The sequence below is a fragment of the Solanum dulcamara genome, chromosome 2 (assembly GCF_947179165.1).
Source record: "Solanum dulcamara chromosome 2, daSolDulc1.2, whole genome shotgun sequence".
Lineage (NCBI taxonomy): Eukaryota > Viridiplantae > Streptophyta > Magnoliopsida > Solanales > Solanaceae > Solanum > Solanum dulcamara.
In genome coordinates, this window is record NC_077238.1 from 75152090 (window position 1) to 75167709 (window position 15620).

Sequence of the window (15620 nt, forward strand, 5' to 3'; positions counted from 1 at the left end):
AATATCCGCATAATTTATATGAAAATATTTTACATATTTTATGCAGGATCGATAAAATGTGCGAATGTGTGTATTAGAAATATATAAAACCAACCAAAATGACGAAACTAATTAAGCATGTATATTATTTTTAATACATTAAATTAAATATTCATTCAGAAATTATTCAGATACTATAATTTCTGCATTAATAATTGTTCCATAAATTGTCACTAAACCAATAGACCCCTAATTATATTTTCTCTAATGACTCCACACTATGTATAATTTTATCGTTTCCGCCATCCATTTGGTTGTTTGAGATAACTATTGTTTGATAAATAGTTTGAGATAAAATTAGTTCTTAATTCACTCCCATAGGCTTTACTACTCTCCTTCCACTTGTCAACTCTCACTCCCCACTTTCACTTACACTCCTATTTTTCTCTCTACCTCTAAACTTCCCTCCACAAACCACTACTCCAACTAAAAACTAGGACTAATTTTTTTCTCACCGTCCAAGCCCACAACAACTTCTAGTACAAGAACAACAAACTCTCCCATGCATGCACAATCCCTCCTACCTTTTCATTCTTTCAACTAATTAAGATTTGCTTCTTATAATTTCTATAAAAAAAGAAGAAGATAATCTCCTCATTCATGTTTGAAGTAGAACATCATGGCTTGTATAGATCAAGAACAACAACCAATTTTTAAGCATTATTGTAGGGTTTGCAAGAAAGGTTTTGTCTGTGGAAGAGCTCTAGGTGGTCATATGAGAGCTCATGGAATTGGAGATGAAGGTGCAAACATAGGTGATGATGATCCAGCTAGTGATTGGGAAGATAAGTTTGGAGGGGGTGTTAAGGGAGGTAATAAGAGGTTGTATCAATTAAGAACAAACCCTAATAGACAAAAGAGCAATAAAGTTTGTGAGAATTGTGGGAAAGAATTCTCGTCGTGGAAATCTTTTCTTGAACATGGAAAATGTAGTTCAGAAGACGCAGAGTCCCTTGTATCCTCGCCCTGTTCAGAGGACGAGGACTACATTAATAATGGTGGAAGAAAAGGCTATGGATTGTCTAAAAGGAAGAGGTCATTGAGAACAAAAATTGGGACCATTAGTACTTCAACTTATCCATCAAGCGAGGACGAAGATCTTGTCCTCGCTAAATGCCTCATAGATTTAGCCAACGCCAAGGTTGACATGTCGTTGGCTGAGCCAGAGGAGTCGTGTGCCTCGGCTAGCAAGGACGAGGAGCGGGCAAGGAACCCAATGCATTACCTGACCCCACTAGTGAGTACTCGTGTACCTTTTGACAATAAGGCTAAAGGGGTTTCTAATAAAGGATTGTTTGAATGCAAAGCATGTAAGAAAGTCTTCAACTCCCACCAAGCCTTAGGTGGACATAGAGCAAGTCACAAAAAGGTTAAAGGATGTTATGCAGCCAAGCAAGATCAACTAGATGATAACTTAATTGATGATCATGATATGAATATCACACAAGATGAATTCACCTTACAAGGTTCAAAATCCATGAGAAAATCAAAAATCCATGAATGCTCAATATGCCATAGAGTTTTCTCCACAGGACAAGCCTTAGGTGGGCACAAAAGGTGCCATTGGATCACCTCTAATTCCCCAGATTCGACGTCAAAATTTAATTTCCATGGTCATATGGAGCAAATTAATCTAAGATCAAACTTGCGAAAATCAGGTGATGCATTAGATCTCAACATTCCAATATCACATGAAGACATGTCGCGAATCAGGCGCGACCCTATGAATCCATTGAGCTTTGAGGTCTCAACAGAAATTCACTTACATCCATGGAGTAGCAATCCTCATGAAGCAAAAGAACATAGTTGTAGTGACAACTACTACCTTGATGAAACCATAAATAATAATACTAACAATAATAGTAATAATAATAATAACAATAACAATAATAATAATAATGGTACCAATGGTGACAACAAGATTAATGGTACAATACAAAATGTAGAAGATGATGAAGCAGACAGTAAATTGAAATTAGCTAAGCTAAGTGAATTAAAGGATATGAATAAAACTTCTGAAAATCCTTCTCACTGGTTACAAGTTGGGATTGGCTCAACAACAGAAGTCGGGGCTGACCCATAAATTATACACACTATATACATAAATTGTAATTACAAAGTCACTATAAGAGATGAATACATGGTGACACACATACTGTAATTTGTACTTTTTTTTTTTGTCATTTTCTTGTAAGGAACCATTGATACAGAATCTTGTAATTGTTTTATATACTTTGCAACCTTTGAGTTGTAATTTAATTTCCAGTGCAATATAGAACTCATATTTGTTTCTCATTCGATATGAATTTTATACCACATGCATTCTCTTAATCGAATTTTCTTTAAGTTTTAAATGTGAGTAAAGTTAATTTAGTTAAGTGACAATTATTTGATTTCCTGACGTTTTCTTTTTCTTTTCTATCGTGGGAGTAGTTCTAATTTATTTATTTTTACTCTTCAATTGCAATTTATAGCAAGTTAAAGAAGTTTTTAAGTGAATATTCATGATAGTAGAAGTTGTTTGCTGCATATTTAACCAAAAAAAAATATGTTTGAGTCCATTGGTAACAATTCAAAAAGGTATATTGAGATGTGACAAAACTCCTTGAACGTGCTAATTTATCAAATTTCAGCACCTTTGCACAATTTATTGATGTACATATCTCGTAAAATGAAAAAAAAAATGTATGTCTTATTTAATTGGTCTGAATTGGTTAGTGGGTGACTATAATCCATATAGGGTTGCTCTACGAGGAGAGGGGAAAGTGATAAAAAAAGATACAGAAAATAAGCAATAAGGTTCTTCCCTAATTAGGATCTACTACAACAAACTTGCGATTCTAATAATTAATCTCTATGTTCAACTCCTTGTTTTGAGTATTTATATTTCGATTCATGTTTAATGTTGTGGGGAAGGGAGAAGCAGGGTGTGAATAATCATTTTGTTTGAAGTGAACCCTCCACCTCTGTTGGATGGAGCGTCTTGAAGTGATAATCAATTTGTTTCTCCATTAACGGGGAAAAAGATGACCGGTCACGAATAATGGAGATTCTTAGCTAGGAAACTCTTTCACCAATATTATTTCACACTTTATTGAAAGTTCATATACTTTAGATGAATAAAGTTAACTAACTAAATGAAATTCAGAGATTGAATCAATACTTATTTTACTTCAAGATATGGGAAAGTTACAACATTTTTAGGGGTGGAGGGGTGGGCTTTACCACCTTTACCTCCAAATTAACAACATAGAACATCAAAGTTCGTGATTAAACAAAAAGGAAACACATAAGAAACACTTGAAATCTCGAGATTAATTAAATTTTAGAATCTCATTTTTGTGTAAAATTTTAATTGGTTTTCCTGCAATTTTTGCGAATTTGGCCGTTGGTACCAGTAAGTGGGCTAAGATTACCCATTTTCACCATGGCATTCGCAAAATCAGTGAAGAAAGTGGCTGAATTTGAGCTATACGTGTTAACTATAGAGTCCGTGGAGCCTCCATTAAAGAGCTGTTGGTCAGAATGAAGAAGACCCTTTTGAATTCTCAAATTCTTGTAGTAAAAATTGTCAAATATGGTTGGGCTTGTGGTGTCTAGTGGAGATATGTTGTTGTCACCTCCACTTTGGGGACAGTTTGATTTAACTGATGTCGCAAATGACGCATTTATATTGGTATCATTGTAGAGGCGGTCGCGAAAAGTAGTGCACCTCGTTTGGCCTATCGTGTGAGAACCTGCAAAATTCAAAGATATTTTGATTTTCTATGCGTCTCGTGAATTAATAAGAAATTATTTTTTTGATGTGCTTTTATGTAATAAAAACCTGATAGAGCGACCATTTCCCTGGCATTGAAACCTTTGTTAGAGAAAGAAGAAATAAGGCTGCTTAGGTTCAAAGTTGGTGCAGGAATGTCACTATTTGCCATACTCAAACTTGCAGTTGTTGAGTCTCTTCTACCAAGTAATACAGTCCAACTAGGCCCACCAAGCTAACAAATTATCAACAATATAATTAATTTCAACAACGAATTTATAATCTATATGAACAGCAACCAATTATTTAATTTGCATGTCCAAACTTTGCTTTCTATGAAGGTCAACATGCTTTTCTTCATCTTTTCCTAACAAACAAGTTTTTTTAGTTAAAAAAAAAACATATGTACATATGCTAATAACTTCATTGAATAATCCATCAACTACATGGGGTGTTTGTAACTAGTATTTTATTGTAAGGCATGTCACACGTTCCTAAAGCTGCCAAAAATATTAAGGAATTAAATTTTATAGAATTTGTTTTGTAAATATAGTAGTGCTCCATCTGTTTTAATTCATGAGTATCGTAGCCCGTTTGGATTGACTTATAAGCTGTTTTTAGTTTTTTTTTTAGTGTTTGACTAGTCAACTTAAAGTCATTTTATGCTTAAAATAAGCACTTATTTTAAGCAGCTTATAAGTTGAAAACAGTTTATAAGACAAAAAAAAAATTGGTGCAAAAAAAAAATAAGTTGGGTTTCACCAACTTATTTTTTTAACTTATACGTAGTTTTCAACTTATAAGCTAAGCCCATCCAAACAGGCTCTTACTTTACTTTTTAACTTATTTTTTTAAAAAAAATCACTTTCTTCTATATTCTTCTATTCCAACTTTTCAAAGACGGAACCAATACATAAATAAAAAGAATTGTGGTCCAAAATTCATAAATTAAAATCGTTAATGCACCTCTACAACCAAAGAATATGTTTTAATTATTAGCTTACTTTAACAACAGAGTCTCTAGCTGCAACGGCTAAAATATCGGCACAAGATACCACGCCCACACATGATGATTCGACTTGGGTTTTGATAGTATCAATCACATCGAATCCCCTTATGGATCCACTATTTGGATTAGCAGTCTTCTCTCCCGTGAAACTTGATGTATCATCTAATAGCACAGATGCATCACAACCCTGCACGTTCAAAGACCTAAACATGTCACATGTTTATTAATTCGTCATCAAACAAAGTTGTCATATAGAAAATTAGAAATTAGTTTCTTTTGTACTTCACAAAATTGATACTAATTACGTGAGATCTCTTTTTATCTCACAAATTAGTGGATTAAAAAATAAAAAATAAGATGCATAAAATAAGTAAGATAACTTGCATTAACAAAGCAATCGTGGAAATGAAGACGAAGCAAAGAAGCCCCCATGCGAGATTCTGTAGCGATAGCAGAATTAACAGCTGTTTTGATTATGGAGAGCACATTTGGGCACGATGAATTATAGAAATTGGAAGTCAATTGAGCTGAGCTCATTCCAATTACAACAAAAGGGACTATAATTAGTACTAGTAAAAAAGATATTTTAGCCATGACAAAGAAATTATTAGCAATAAAAAGTAAGAATTAAGAAGAAAAGATGTTGTCCAAGTTTCTTGCTTAGCACTGCTTAATGTGGAATATGCACCTTAATACTTCCTATATTTATAGTACAAGAGTGTGCCCAATTGTCAAGGTAACCTAATTTTTTTATTTCTTATTTCCATTTTCTTTTTATAGTTTTTAAATAATTGCAAACTGGTTCAAACTTTGCAGCATTACTAAACAGACCATATTTTTCTAAGGCTTGTAGGCCAATGGCAGCCAGTGATCCGTTTGGCCATACATTTTGGAAGCATTTTTAAAGAATTTTTTTGATAAATATCTGCTTGATCATAATTTTTTTTTTAATTTTTCAGAGATTATGAAAACCAAATCTGAAAGCTAAAAAACTTGTTTTTGGGCCAAAATATAATTAATGATTTTTTTTCTAGAAAATAGTCTTACCCTAAGCTTTTATGTTTTATATAAACAATCTCATCTATTTATGGCCCCAATTAATTCATGTTTAACCATTTCGATCATGTGATATGAAATGTGCGCTAGCTATGAAGACATTGTACTAGCAGAATATGGAAAGATTATATTAAAGAATAGCTAGTTACTACTGTTTTCTTGCGCTGATGTATATTTGTAACTACTTGTAATATGACGAATTGTAGTATCTAGTAATTGAAGGGGAGCCTTGGAGTAACTGGTAAAGTTGCTGCCATGTGACCAGGAGGTCACGGGTTCAAGCCTTGGAAACAGCCTCTGGCAGAAATGCAAGGTAAGGCTGCGTACAACAGACCCTTGTGGTCGGGCTCTTCCCCGGACCCTGCGCATAGCGGGAGCTTAAGTGCACCGGGCTGGAAAAAAAAAAAGTAGTATCTAGTAATTATGTTATTAGTAGATTTTATTGAAATATTGTGCTATGATTTTAGGATAATGTATTATCTTGTCCATTAAAAAAGTGAATTTGTGCCAAAACTTATGAGTATTTTTGATAGTTTTTAGAACTTACGAGTATAAGTCAGGTTCATGTTTTTCAAGAACAAAACGAAATATGTTCCAAAAACTATATATTGTCAAACACATGTTGAAACTTCAACCCAAACTTCATCCAAATTTGATTTCTCAAAAATATTTGAAAATTTATGATCAAACGCTAGATAAATATTCCCTTTTCCCCAAAACATATGTCTCCATTCGCCGGTCACCCCAACTACCATTGCCACCAATACCTATATACCAACTGCATTCTCCGCCATCAGCTATGATGACATTCGATGGGTTCAAGTCATTGGACGAGAAGTTACTATTGGAGTACATTAATCACATTCCTTCGGTTTCAATTTTATATCGAATAAATTGATTAATCGATAATCTGTTGATAATCGCTAAGTCGAATCGAATCAATCAATATCTTGTTCGTTCAATAGTGGTTTAACACATAAAAAATGATAACTTACAAGTAAAATCATTAAGTGCAAAAAAAAACCAAACCACCCAATAAACATATATCCCTACTTTTGATATTTATGGTCTAAAATAAATTTTAAATATATGTGTGACTATAAATTATTTCATTAAGAGTAAAAAGGAAATTTTTTAAGTTAAGTTATTTCTAATTATAAAAAAATATTATTTTTGAAAAAGACTAATCATTAAAAAAAAATGTGTTATATAAATTAAAACGGAGAGTAGTATATTTAATTTTTTTGTGTGTGTGTATTATGTGCGGGCTTCGTGGGTTCTTGTAGATCCTAACCCAACCCACCAAGAGGTCGTATGAAACCAATAATATGGGAGAATCTTTAATTTGTTTAGTCAACTGGGATAACCTATATGGTCTAATTAATTAAGCATTTTTATTTTGGGAAACCTAGCTAAATCTTGTGCATTATCAATATATAATCTTTTTTAGAGGTTAAGTTCACATAAGATAATAATTAATAGATATATTTTCATTAAAAAAATGTGATATGTTAACTTTGAAAATAGAAATATTATCTTCTATAATCAATTAAATTAACTTGTTATGGTGTAATTTTTTTAACCTTATCAATGCACATAAATTAAATCCTACATTTAACAGAGAAAAAGAGAAGAAGATTCTGTTATGACTTTTTCACGTCAATTTAAGATTTAAACAATTAGTATGACTAAACCGCGTAGTTAAATTTTCATTTGGTGAATCATTTTTTCAACTTTTGAGTTTTCTTAATGCTAAAATTCCTTATTTTTGCATTTCTAGATTGCAAATGGATATATTTTCAAAGTTTATTTGACTCTAAGATTATTGTTTAATTATAATAATGTAACTTGTAAATATTCAATTAGTTTCACATTTAGGCTTTCTAAAAGTCATCCATTCATCAATCTATCCAATAATTTCTAACTTAGGCAGTTGACACTTATATTTAGCCCAAAGTCAACCCTTGATATAACGGTACAGCTCCAATAAATATGGACTATGGTGCAAGTATTCGGTTGTTAGGTAGTTGGTTAGAGTTATGCATATATTACTAGTAAAAAAAATTAGTTATGAGAAAATTTATATATTATTTTATGCAAAAATTAGTTATGCGAAATTTAGTTATTCATGTATTAGTTAATCCATCTTCTATTCTGTATAAAATTATACATAAATTCCCTCGTAACTTATACATTTATTAGTTATATGCAAGTTTTTAATTTTATACATAATTCTAACCAACTACCAAACATGATATTATTTATGCATGATTTGTACATATATAATATTTCTCCTGACTAGCTACCAAACGCCCCTAAATACTTACACCATCTAATACATTATAATCTTAAAGGTTTTCCCCATAAATGTTTTAAAAAAAACATATTTCTCAGACATTTTGGTCATTTTTCTTGTTTATTATTTTTTCCAGAAAAATAAAAGAGTGAATACATTAAATTTCTCCTGAACATGAAAACAAAATTTACTTTAGCACTTTAATTACATGGATACTTAAATGCTGCCCTTAATAACTTGAAGTGAATTAGACATTATCCTAAGATTATAATACCTCTCTCACCTACCACATCATAGTCATGTAAGCGCCACAACTTAACCATGCCAGCACCACGTCATTAATTTTATTTTTTAATTAATTTATTTTTGCTTATTCACCATTTTTTATTTAGCACTTTTTAAAATTTATTTACACTAATTAGTTAATTAAAAATATATTTTCTAAAATCAAAATTTAAAATGTGGACCCAATTTTATTTCCCCTCTCCCTCCTTCCCCCCTTCCCCCCTTTCCCTTCTTCTTCATTGTCACGCTCCGGGAGGGTACCCTAAGTGCACCGACACTCAGAGACTATTGCTAGTTCCCAAGCGAACCACTTGGCCTGTTCACACGATCATCAATCAACTCTCTATCAGCGGAAGACTTACTCATCCAGAAAATAGCTTATAGAATAAGGCCAAAAGCCAACAATCTATCTAAATCAATCAACAAGACTAATATGAGTGAAACTAGCCAAAAGACAATATCAAATCAACAAGTCAACAATTTAGTTTATGAAATCTCTATCTAACTGTCTAGTGATGCCAATGACAGGTTCATGACTACCTCAAATCAAATAAAAGTAAATGTCTAAACTCTAAAGTTAGAAGATAAAGGTGTGGCATCCTCCGAGCAGGGAGGACTCACCAATCAGCTGAATGTGAACAGATCCTCAATGGTGCGCCTGTTGATGATCTTTAAAACCCGTCTTTGCATCATGAAATGATGTAGGCCCAAATGGACGTCAGTACATAAAATGTATGAGTATGTAATATGGCAGAATGAAACATGCATCAAGGTAGAATAATACCAGTTCAGATATCTCAATCAGAAAGATAAGAAATTCAATCAGGATATCATAAGTCTAAAGCAAGAGTAAGATTTAGATAGAGACCAATCATATACAATCCAATCAAATCCAATCCAATCCGATCTAATTCAATCCAATCCAATCAAATCATAGTACTATCAAGACCTATATAGGAGTTTCTCTTATCCGACAACAATAATTTATGAGCCAATGACCGTACAACAAGCCTGTTGCAGTTGCCACAACCATCCAGTACTTTGCCAGGGTAAAAGACAAATCATCCAATCAAGGATTCAATCAATCAATCAAGTCCTATCTTTTCAGGACATTAAAATAAAGGAAAACATCCAAATTTAACGGTTCAATCCTCCCCTATGTTGTCTACATAGTTATTGGGTTCGAGTTATTACGTACTTTTACCCAATTTGGTGCTTGATACTCCTCCCAAGACTCAATGCTCATAAGATAATCAATTCCAATCAACTAATTAATAGGTTTTATATGGATTCTTATCAGTTCATCAGTTCTATCCAATCAATCCTTTCAACCAACCGATCTTCCAATCATCCCCAATCATTTAAGAGTAGCTGGGACAATCATTTGTGACAACGTTTAGTTGAGACCTTTCAGTTGGGTTCCATTATGAAAATATAAATGACTATCAAGTTTCATCAAATCATCATGCTCACATCTCAATCACAATCATACATTCACAAGTTCAAGGTTCTAGATTCAATCCTTTGTCATGTACATCCAATATTAGTCAAAATATCATGAGAGATTATAAAATAATTAGTCAAAAATCATTTGTTCAAAAAAAAAGTTCATAGAAAACACCAATTATGCAATATTATGTAAAAATATGTTAAGTTTAAGGAAAATTCTCAAGAAATATAATCATGGGGACTCAATTTAATCATAAATCAACCTATCACAATCATTGGGCACATGGAAGAACAAGGTCCATGCTTTAGTTTAGCCTTACCCTAGGATGAAGACAAACAATCAAACTGGCAAGATTCTGTCTTGAAATTCTTGAACCTTAGCCCTAGTTTCTTTTGTTTGAAAGCGTTAAAAGTTTGAGGAATGAGTTTAGAAACCCTTATAAGGTCGAAAAGAGCCTATATCAGTCATGGGTTAAGTATAGGAGGGGTGGGGGAAAAGATCGGAATGTCCCTCACTAAAATTGAAAAACATACGAAAAATACACATAATCGCATTTCACGAATGCGTTTTATGAAGAAAAGGATAAATCGCATTCGTGAAGTGCGATTTATGGCCAATTTGGTTTTTGGTCAAATTTTAAGAAAAATTAGACTGTGGGTGAGCAAGTCCGTGACGCGGTCTGGTCGCAGACCCTTCTACAAATGCAATCTTGCTCGAAAATTTATCTTTTGATTTGGTTCGCCAAAAATTCAATCGAGACTACTTTTCCACATGATTTTTCCCCTGATCAATATTTTGGCCTCGAATTGGCCGAATGAGTTAAGAATGATGCGTTGTTCGAGCGTTCTTTCATCTAGGGGTATTTTGGTAATTTTATCGAGTGTAGCATTCTTCTTCTTCACTATTTTCAGTCCTTCACTACTCCTTTTTTCTCCTCTTCACCATTCAATTTAAAAATAACTTTTGAGAAAAACCACTACAAAACCAGGTTAACTTTGAATCTCCCCCCATTCCCCAGAATCTTTCTTATAGAAGAATGAGTTTTTTTTGAAGTCATTTTTTTTGACAACTTAAAACAAAAATGAAGGTTGATAGACCCACATTTTTTGCATCAAAAATTTTAAAAAATCAAAAAGGTTCACTCAAAATTCAAGAAAATTACCATTTGTGAAATTAACGTCAATAATAAAATATTGGTGTTGGATTTTGTGAATTATTAAAGGGCTGGTGTAATGAAAGTAGTGGGCAGAGTTGAAAATGGAGACAGGGAAAAATATGATGCTTCAATGGAGAAGAAGCTATATTGGGGAAGACAACAAATAAAGAGAAAAAAAATTAAAAGATTTTGTGGACCAATAAGAAAATTCACATATTTTTGAAAAAGTTAATATATCAAGAAAATAATGCGTAAAATATTAATTATATATTGGCTTATAAAAAATGTCATGTGTATGATTTTATAAATTTATTTTTTAAAAAAGAATTATGCGCTTTTTGGAAAATGAGAGAACCGACTCTTCCGTATCACCCTTTAGACTGATATTTATTTCACTTAAAGTTGTTAAAAGGATGTATTTAAACGTCTATGTAGTTAAAGTAGTAAAGTAAATTTTTCTGCGAAATTTAGAAAGGATTTGATGTATTTTCTCAAATTAAAATGAAAGGAGAGTAGCTAAAGAAATCTGATTTTTTGTTCATTTCAAAACGAAAAAAATTATGGCTCGCCCCCTAGACAATACAAATTTTAGGGTTAATAGCATTTTCTCCCCTCAATTAGTGATTATTTCTAACTTTAGTTCCTATTCTTTTTTTTGGGGTTAATAAAGAAATATATTATATATTACTTAGCATTCATACAGACCAGGTGGCTACATTGCCTACTACATTGGCTATTGTCCTTAGTTCTAGTATTTAAATTTATCATATTAGTACTAGTAGATACATTAGATATATAGCTCTATTTCTCTGATTTTCTAGAGTTAGATACATTAGTAGACTGGGGATTACATTTCAACATAACAAAATTTGTTCCCCTTTTGTCAGCTTCCAGTTCTTTGTACACAAAAGATGAAGGTGTGTTCCATTGCACAAAATCACCATTTATTTCAAAAATTTCTTCATGCTTTGCCAGTAAGTCAACCACCTGGTTTTGTTGCCTAAGGTTGTGCTTCATCGGTGGGTTCTTCAGCTGGTGGATTAATTTCCTGCATTCAACAATAATGTTTAGTTTAGGAGATTTCTTATCATTAATAGATGAATTGCGTCTGTCGAGTCTGTGGCAATTTCAAGATTTGTAGGGTTCATTTCATAAACTATTTTTAGTCCATGGTAGATTGCTAGAATTTCTGCATGTGTGGCATTGAGCGCGAAGATCTTTGTGGAGAAACCTATCACCTAATTTCCTTTGTAGTCTCTAACTACTCCTCATGCGCCTCCGTTTCTTGACTTATAGTCAAAATACCATCCACATTTAGCTTAAGACCGGGCATCCCATATGCTTGGAACTTTATCTTCAAGTTCGTTTGGTTTGTGAGGGGCCATCGTAAGGTAGTGAAATCTATCACTCTGAGGTAAGGGGTGGATAGAGAAAAATTTAAGTTTGTGTTATGGTGAAGGTTATGATTCCTCTGTATGCAGATGTTCTAGATATAGAAGGGAAAGGTTGTTTCCCAGTCTAGGTTGCGTCCTATGGAGAAGTTCTTAATTTGTTTTATCGCTTTTAACCATTGTTGTTCACCTGAGTGTGAGATATGCTTTATACTTTCTCCTATTCCAAGTTTATCCCGGTAGATTTTGACTATGTCTCAATCCAAAAAAATGTGCTTAGTTGTTTCTGTTAATCCACAAACTTTGTAATTTGGGCTAGTGTCTATTCCAATACCATTGAGATATTTTTGTGGAGGAATAATTCTTCCATGAGTGCATAGCAAAAGAAAGTATTTAATTTTATTGGGATATTTTAGTTTCCAAATCCAATTGAAGGTTTTCCCTTCCAAATTGGTTAAAGTTTTGTTCCTGTCTTTTTGAATTTTGTATGTAGATGATGTGATAAAGGTTTTATTGGTGCTTAGTGGCAAGATTGGTGTGTCTTTACAGGTTGCTCTACGTTGTAGGATAACATCTTTTATTTGTCTTACGATATTGTAAGGTAGGTCAAATGGGAGATCCCGCAGATTTCATTCCCCGTTAAGAATATAATGGTTGACCAATTTCTGTAACTCATTTTCTTCTAAAGGTCCATTGAGGGTCTCTTTGAGATTTTTATGGTTTGGTATCCATTTATCCATCCAGAATTTGGCATTCCTCCCATTCCTTATATCTCATTGGATGTGGCTTCTACATTCTTGCCAACCAATCACTAAGTTCTTCCAGACTTTACTATGTATTTTTTGTTGTAGGTCGTAGTTACTGATACTTATGTTTTTTGTGTAGACGCCAGCAACGTTGATGTCTAGAGTGAGTTTGGGTTTTTGAAGATTTTTTAGTCCTATTTACTTAGTAGGGCATTATTCTTGAATTTATTCTTTTGGAGACCAAGACCTCCTTGTTCCTTCTCATTTGTGATTGTACCCTAGTTTTGTAGATGGATTTTACATTTGGTGTCTGTGGTTACCCATATAAATTCTGTTGGACACTTACCGATAATTTTAGAAATTGCATGATGTGGGTTGGTATACCATTGAGGCAAGCTTTGGCTAGTGTTGTTTTTCTTGCTAATTTTAAAAGTTTTGTCTTCTGGCTAGCCATTTTATTTTGGAGATTATCTAGAATGAATTGATAGTCGCTGGTTTGTGTTTTTCCTTGGGTTATGGGAAATCCTAAATATTTCCCAAAGTGTGAGCTTTAGTGTATACCTAATTCATCAGTAATTCCTTGAATGATCTTTTTGCTACAATTTTTGGAGTATATAATTTTGGATTTATCCCGATTGATGCTTTGTCCACTTATTTCACAGAAATTTTGGAGTTTATTCTTTATAGCTTTTCAAGATTTTATGTCTTCTTTTGAAATTAGAACCAGGTTATCAGCAAAGAAGAGGTGTGATAATTTTAGACCATTTCTCGAGATTCTGACAGGTCTCCATAGTTTTTTTGCACATAGAAATTGGGTCACCTTGTCGGATTCCTTGTGGTTCAAAGTAATCTGTTCTAGTTCATTCACAAGAATTTCCACCTTGCTTGTAGATATACTAGACATAATTAAGGTGCTTATTTTGGGGGGATATTAAGGAAGTGTAAGGTACGTTCCATAAAAGGCTATTCAATTTTGCCGAAGGCTTTCTCAAGGTCTATTTTCATGACAAGATTTTCTTTCTTCCCTTTCATTCTTTTAAAGTAATGTATTAGTTTTTGTACAATTATCGCATTATCAGTGGCTTGACGATTCTTCAGAAAATTAGATTGATTTAAGCTTATGAGCTCATTCATTAAGGGTTTAAGCCTATTTGCAATGACTTTGGTTATAATTTTATAAGTAGTATTTTAAAGGCTTATAGGTTTGAAATTTTTAAGGAAGAGGCATTTTTATTTTTGGGATCAAACATATATGTGTAGTGTTAATTAAAGGGTCAATTATCCTGAAGGTAAGTGTGAGCTGTAAAAATAAAGAAGAAAGAAGAGAAAGAGAGAAGACGCAGAAGAGAGAAGAAAAAGAAAGAAGAAGAAGAAGAGAGAAAGAGTAAAGTTGCCAATGTAGATATTTTGTATATTTCAGCTCAATCATTTTTCTAATTACACTTAATGTATATATTCACTTTGTTAGGCTAACTAAACAGAATCAGTTACTCTAACAACCTATTAGTTAGAGTGCTTAAACTGATTCTTGGTAAATGACTAATCTACCCTCTTTCTAACTAACTTCTCACAACACTCCCCTTCAAGCTAGGAGATGCAAATATATTGAAAGCTCCTAGCTTGGATAGAAGATGTTCATGCTGCATTTTGGAAAACCCTTTAGTTAATATATTTGTAGGTTGTTCTTGAGTCGGTAGATAGTCCACCTTTATCAAGCCTTGTGGTAACCTCTCTCTAATAAAGTGACAATTTATTTCTATGTGTTTTGTTCTTTCGTAATAGACTGGATTTACTGCAATTTGAATTGTAGCTTTGTTGTCACTGTGTACTTGCAATGGCAGCTCAACTGCAGCTTCTACTTCTTTCAGCAATCCAAGCAGCCACACAACTCTAACACAGTGGAGGCCATGCTTCTATACTCAGCCTCAACTGAACTCTTTGATACTGTGGTTTGCTTCTTGGCTTTCTATGAAACCAAGGACTTTCCAATCTTAATCATATACCCTATGACAGATTTCCTGTGAGTGGACAAGAGGCCTAATCAGCATCACAAAATGCAGTAACTTTATGATTAGAGTTGCTGGATAGTAGTATTCTTTGTCGAGGTTGCTTCTTTAAGTATCTCACCACTATTAGTGCAGCTTTCATGTGAGATTTTTTTGGTTGAATCAGGAACTAACTTAATGTCTAAGTACTAAAAGCTCTATCTGGTCTTGTCATATTGAGATATAAGAGCTTCCCTATGAGTTTTTGATAGCTGACTTGATCTATCAAGGGGTCAGCAACTTCTTCTTGCCTTTTTCTCACATGTTGATTATACTCCTTTGATGTTAGTTTGACATTAACATCTATAGGTGTTCCTACTGGTTTAGCTGCTCCCATTCTAACCTCTGCTATAAGCTAAAGGCATACTTCCTCTGATGCATTAGTATCCC

General features: G+C 33.1%; 2 protein-coding genes across 2 annotated transcripts; one reads left to right on the forward strand and one right to left on the reverse strand.

Annotated features, from left to right (window-relative positions):
- The first annotated feature begins 658 nt into the window (after positions 1-658).
- LOC129877155 (zinc finger protein ZAT4-like) lies at positions 659-2122 on the forward strand. The gene has a single exon (XM_055952644.1). It carries the CDS (start codon positions 659-661, stop codon positions 2120-2122), a length of 1464 nt encoding a protein of 487 aa, XP_055808619.1.
- A 1105-nt stretch (positions 2123-3227) lies between these two features.
- On the reverse strand, positions 3228-5482 carry LOC129877165 (cationic peroxidase 1-like). The gene is made up of 4 exons (XM_055952655.1): positions 5190-5482; positions 4801-4992; positions 3866-4031; positions 3228-3776 (listed from the first exon to the last, which is right to left on the reverse strand). The coding sequence occupies exons 1-4, from the start codon at positions 5397-5399 to the stop codon at positions 3391-3393; spliced, it is 954 nt and encodes a 317-aa protein (XP_055808630.1). The 5' UTR covers positions 5400-5482; the 3' UTR covers positions 3228-3390.
- Positions 5483-15620: the final 10138 nt, after the last annotated feature.

Excerpts from the sequence above, each read along its gene's own strand:
- LOC129877165 (XM_055952655.1), bottom strand. The coding sequence starts at position 5,399 with ATGGCTAAAATATCTTTTTTACTAGTACTAATTATAGTCCCTTTTGTT. Across the intron at positions 4,032-4,800 it reads CTAGAGACTCTGTTGTTAAA|CTTGGTGGGCCTAGTTGGAC; the intron begins GTAAGCTAATAA and ends ATAATTTGTTAG. Across the intron at positions 3,777-3,865 it reads GGAAATGGTCGCTCTATCAG|GTTCTCACACGATAGGCCAA; the intron begins GTTTTTATTACA and ends TGAATTTTGCAG.
- LOC129877155 (XM_055952644.1), top strand. The coding sequence starts at position 659 with ATGGCTTGTATAGATCAAGAACAACAACCAATTTTTAAGCATTATTGT.